This window comes from Argopecten irradians, chromosome 6 (assembly GCF_041381155.1).
Source record: "Argopecten irradians isolate NY chromosome 6, Ai_NY, whole genome shotgun sequence".
NCBI lineage: Eukaryota > Metazoa > Mollusca > Bivalvia > Pectinida > Pectinidae > Argopecten > Argopecten irradians.
This window is the reverse complement of record NC_091139.1, coordinates 43,617,265-43,622,264: the sequence shown is the minus strand read 5'-3', so window position 1 is coordinate 43,622,264 and position 5,000 is coordinate 43,617,265. Positions and strand designations below refer to the sequence as shown.

The 5,000-nt window shown below is 6.4% G+C and overlaps 1 protein-coding gene across 1 annotated transcript in view; it reads right to left on the bottom strand.

Annotated features, from left to right (window-relative positions):
* Window positions 1–4,197: 4,197 nt before the first annotated feature.
* LOC138326538 (uncharacterized) overlaps window positions 4,198–5,000 on the bottom strand; it is a 1,948-nt gene continuing 1,145 nt past the window's right edge. Inside the window, exon 2 of the mRNA XM_069272636.1 lies at window positions 4,198–4,364. Coding sequence (XP_069128737.1) covers window positions 4,198–4,364 — 167 coding nt within the window. The remainder of the gene's footprint in view (window positions 4,365–5,000) is intronic.

The window sequence follows — 5,000 nt, the reverse complement described above, 5'->3', positions numbered from 1 at the left end:
TTTTTTTTTTTTTTTTTTTTTTTTTTTTTTTTTTTTTTTTTTTTTTTTTTTTTTTTTTTTTTTTTTTTTTTTTTTTTTTTTTTTTTTTTTTTTTTTTTTTTTTTTTTTTTTTTTTTTTTTTTTTTTTTTTTTTTTTTTTTTTTTTTTTTTTTTTTTTTTTTTTTTTTTTTTTTTTTTTTTTTTTTTTTTTTTTTTTTTTTTTTTTTTTTTTTTTTTTTTTTTTTTTTTTTTTTTTTTTTTTTTTTTTTTTTTTTTTTTTTTTTTTTTTTTTTTTTTTTTTTTTTTTTTTTTTTTTTTTTTTTTTTTTTTTTTTTTTTTTTTTTTTTTTTTTTTTTTTTTTTTTTTTTTTTTTTTTTTTTTTTTTTTTTTTTTTTTTTTTTTTTTTTTTTTTTTTTTTTTTTTTTTTTTTTTTTTTTTTTTTTTTTTTTTTTTTTTTTTTTTTTTTTTTTTTTTTTTTTTTTTTTTTTTTTTTTTTTTTTTTTTTTTTTTTTTTTTTTTTTTTTTTTTTTTTTTTTTTTTTTTTTTTTTTTTTTTTTTTTTTTTTTTTTTTTTTTTTTTTTTTTTTTTTTTTTTTTTTTTTTTTTTTTTTTTTTTTTTTTTTTTTTTTTTTTTTTTTTTTTTTTTTTTTTTTTTTTTTTTTTTTTTTTTTTTTTTTTTTTTTTTTTTTTTTTTTTTTTTTTTTTTTTTTTTTTTTTTTTTTTTTTTTTTTTTTTTTTTTTTTTTTTTTTTTTTTTTTTTTTTTTTTTTTTTTTTTTTTTTTTTTTTTTTTTTTTTTTTTTTTTTTTTTTTTTTTTTTTTTTTTTTTTTTTTTTTTTTTTTTTTTTTTTTTTTTTTTTTTTTTTTTTTTTTTTTTTTTTTTTTTTTTTTTTTTTTTTTTTTTTTTTTTTTTTTTTTTTTTTTTTTTTTTTTTTTTTTTTTTTTTTTTTTTTTTTTTTTTTTTTTTTTTTTTTTTTTTTTTTTTTTTTTTTTTTTTTTTTTTTTTTTTTTTTTTTTTTTTTTTTTTTTTTTTTTTTTTTTTTTTTTTTTTTTTTTTTTTTTTTTTTTTTTTTTTTTTTTTTTTTTTTTTTTTTTTTTTTTTTTTTTTTTTTTTTTTTTTTTTTTTTTTTTTTTTTTTTTTTTTTTTTTTTTTTTTTTTTTTTTTTTTTTTTTTTTTTTTTTTTTTTTTTTTTTTTTTTTTTTTTTTTTTTTTTTTTTTTTTTTTTTTTTTTTTTTTTTTTTTTTTTTTTTTTTTTTTTTTTTTTTTTTTTTTTTTTTTTTTTTTTTTTTTTTTTTTTTTTTTTTTTTTTTTTTTTTTTTTTTTTTTTTTTTTTTTTTTTTTTTTTTTTTTTTTTTTTTTTTTTTTTTTTTTTTTTTTTTTTTTTTTTTTTTTTTTTTTTTTTTTTTTTTTTTTTTTTTTTTTTTTTTTTTTTTTTTTTTTTTTTTTTTTTTTTTTTTTTTTTTTTTTTTTTTTTTTTTTTTTTTTTTTTTTTTTTTTTTTTTTTTTTTTTTTTTTTTTTTTTTTTTTTTTTTTTTTTTTTTTTTTTTTTTTTTTTTTTTTTTTTTTTTTTTTTTTTTTTTTTTTTTTTTTTTTTTTTTTTTTTTTTTTTTTTTTTTTTTTTTTTTTTTTTTTTTTTTTTTTTTTTTTTTTTTTTTTTTTTTTTTTTTTTTTTTTTTTTTTTTTTTTTTTTTTTTTTTTTTTTTTTTTTTTTTTTTTTTTTTTTTTTTTTTTTTTTTTTTTTTTTTTTTTTTTTTTTTTTTTTTTTTTTTTTTTTTTTTTTTTTTTTTTTTTTTTTTTTTTTTTTTTTTTTTTTTTTTTTTTTTTTTTTTTTTTTTTTTTTTTTTTTTTTTTTTTTTTTTTTTTTTTTTTTTTTTTTTTTTTTTTTTTTTTTTTTTTTTTTTTTTTTTTTTTTTTTTTTTTTTTTTTTTTTTTTTTTTTTTTTTTTTTTTTTTTTTTTTTTTTTTTTTTTTTTTTTTTTTTTTTTTTTTTTTTTTTTTTTTTTTTTTTTTTTTTTTTTTTTTTTTTTTTTTTTTTTTTTTTTTTTTTTTTTTTTTTTTTTTTTTTTTTTTTTTTTTTTTTTTTTTTTTTTTTTTTTTTTTTTTTTTTTTTTTTTTTTTTTTTTTTTTTTTTTTTTTTTTTTTTTTTTTTTTTTTTTTTTTTTTTTTTTTTTTTTTTTTTTTTTTTTTTTTTTTTTTTTTTTTTTTTTTTTTTTTTTTTTTTTTTTTTTTTTTTTTTTTTTTTTTTTTTTTTTTTTTTTTTTTTTTTTTTTTTTTTTTTTTTTTTTTTTTTTTTTTTTTTTTTTTTTTTTTTTTTTTTTTTTTTTTTTTTTTTTTTTTTTTTTTTTTTTTTTTTTTTTTTTTTTTTTTTTTTTTTTTTTTTTTTTTTTTTTTTTTTTTTTTTTTTTTTTTTTTTTTTTTTTTTTTTTTTTTTTTTTTTTTTTTTTTTTTTTTTTTTTTTTTTTTTTTTTTTTTTTTTTTTTTTTTTTTTTTTTTTTTTTTTTTTTTTTTTTTTTTTTTTTTTTTTTTTTTTTTTTTTTTTTTTTTTTTTTTTTTTTTTTTTTTTTTTTTTTTTTTTTTTTTTTTTTTTTTTTTTTTTTTTTTTTTTTTTTTTTTTTTTTTTTTTTTTTTTTTTTTTTTTTTTTTTTTTTTTTTTTTTTTTTTTTTTTTTTTTTTTTTTTTTTTTTTTTTTTTTTTTTTTTTTTTTTTTTTTTTTTTTTTTTTTTTTTTTTTTTTTTTTTTTTTTTTTTTTTTTTTTTTTTTTTTTTTTTTTTTTTTTTTTTTTTTTTTTTTTTTTTTTTTTTTTTTTTTTTTTTTTTTTTTTTTTTTTTTTTTTTTTTTTTTTTTTTTTTTTTTTTTTTTTTTTTTTTTTTTTTTTTTTTTTTTTTTTTTTTTTTTTTTTTTTTTTTTTTTTTTTTTTTTTTTTTTTTTTTTTTTTTTTTTTTTTTTTTTTTTTTTTTTTTTTTTTTTTTTTTTTTTTTTTTTTTTTTTTTTTTTTTTTTTTTTTTTTTTTTTTTTTTTTTTTTTTTTTTTTTTTTTTTTTTTTTTTTTTTTTTTTTTTTTTTTTTTTTTTTTTTTTTTTTTTTTTTTTTTTTTTTTTTTTTTTTTTTTTTTTTTTTTTTTTTTTTTTTTTTTTTTTTTTTTTTTTTTTTTTTTTTTTTTTTTTTTTTTTTTTTTTTTTTTTTTTTTTTTTTTTTTTTTTTTTTTTTTTTTTTTTTTTTTTTTTTTTTTTTTTTTTTTTTTTTTTTTTTTTTTTTTTTTTTTTTTTTTTTTTTTTTTTTTTTTTTTTTTTTTTTTTTTTTTTTTTTTTTTTTTTTTTTTTTTTTTTTTTTTTTTTTTTTTTTTTTTTTTTTTTTTTTTTTTTTTTTTTTTTTTTTTTTTTTTTTTTTTTTTTTTTTTTTTTTTTTTTTTTTTTTTTTTTTTTTTTTTTTTTTTTTTTTTTTTTTTTTTTTTTTTTTTTTTTTTTTTTTTTTTTTTTTTTTTTTTTTTTTTTTTTTTTTTTTTTTTTTTTTTTTTTTTTTTTTTTTTTTTTTTTTTTTTTTTTTTTTTTTTTTTTTTTTTTTTTTTTTTTTTTTTTTTTTTTTTTTTTTTTTTTTTTTTTTTTTTTTTTTTTTTTTTTTTTTTTTTTTTTTTTTTTTTTTTTTTTTTTTTTTTTTTTTTTTTTTTTTTTTTTTTTTTTTTTTTTTTTTTTTTTTTTTTTTTTTTTTTTTTTTTTTTTTTTTTTTTTTTTTTTTTTTTTTTTTTTTTTTTTTTTTTTTTTTTTTTTTTTTTTTTTTTTTTTTTTTTTTTTTTTTTTTTTTTTTTTTTTTTTTTTTTTTTTTTTTTTTTTTTTTTTTTTTTTTTTTTTTTTTTTTTTTTTTTTTTTTTTTTTTTTTTTTTTTTTTTTTTTTTTTTTTTTTTTTTTTTTTTTTTTTTTTTTTTTTTTTTTTTTTTTTTTTTTTTTTTTTTTTTTTTTTTTTTTTTTTTTTTTTTTTTTTTTTTTTTTTTTTTTTTTTTTTTTTTTTTTTTTTTTTTTTTTTTTTTTTTTTTTTTTTTTTTTTTTTTTTTTTTTTTTTTTTTTTTTTTTTTTTTTTTTTTTTTTTTTTTAATTACTTTCTATACGTATATATTGGGGTTGGGTTGGGTTAGCGTATTTTCGAGGCGTACTCTGGATACTTTTCGTGAAATTTGGGGTAGTCCTGAAAAGGACTGTTTTGAGGTTTTTGGCTGTAGATAGTACATTATCTACTTCTTGCTTGCTTTAGCTGTCTTGGGCTTGGTCGTCTTAGCCTTCTTAGGAGAGGCGGTAGCTTTTTTCTTGGGAGTCTTGGGCTTGGTAGCTTTCTTGGGTGCCGGCTTTTTCTTTTCTGCTGTTTTCTTGGCTGCTGTTTTCTTAGGTGTGCCTTTGGTTTCTTTAGATGAGCTCGACTAACATACCTTCTAAGCCGAACTTGGCCGAAGGACACCTCTCGCTGCAATAACAAAGTTCCTTCGCTTGTGAGAAAACGGCGATTTGGATATTTTCGTATCGGAAATCGATTTGTGAAACATATATATTTTTGTTTACAGAAGTTAGCTAACTGGAGGTGTTTTCAAATTTCAAATCCGATCCATTACTATGTGAGTTATTGAGATTTCCCTGCGTTATTGTCAGTTTTATTTTCAGGATTAGCTCAAATAAATTGGTTATAATTTTTTTTTTTTGTCATTTTTTTGACTATTTAACAGATTTCAAAATTTTGCAAAGCTGTCTTTTTATTTTTCCACTTATATAGTAATGAACTTATATGTATTTTGATATTTAAAAATGGTGAAACATTTACAGTTACCAGAACGGAAAGCTACTGGATATTTTATTATTTAATGTAATGTAGTATGTATATCTTTTTTCCCGGCGTTTTTTATGTATTTTATGTATTTAGGATTATTATATTTTATGTATTCTAAATCTATCTATCTATATATACAGGTATCTATATATACGTTAATACAGGTAAAAACGTACAAGGGCGAATATATATATCGTATCGTATATATGTATATACGCA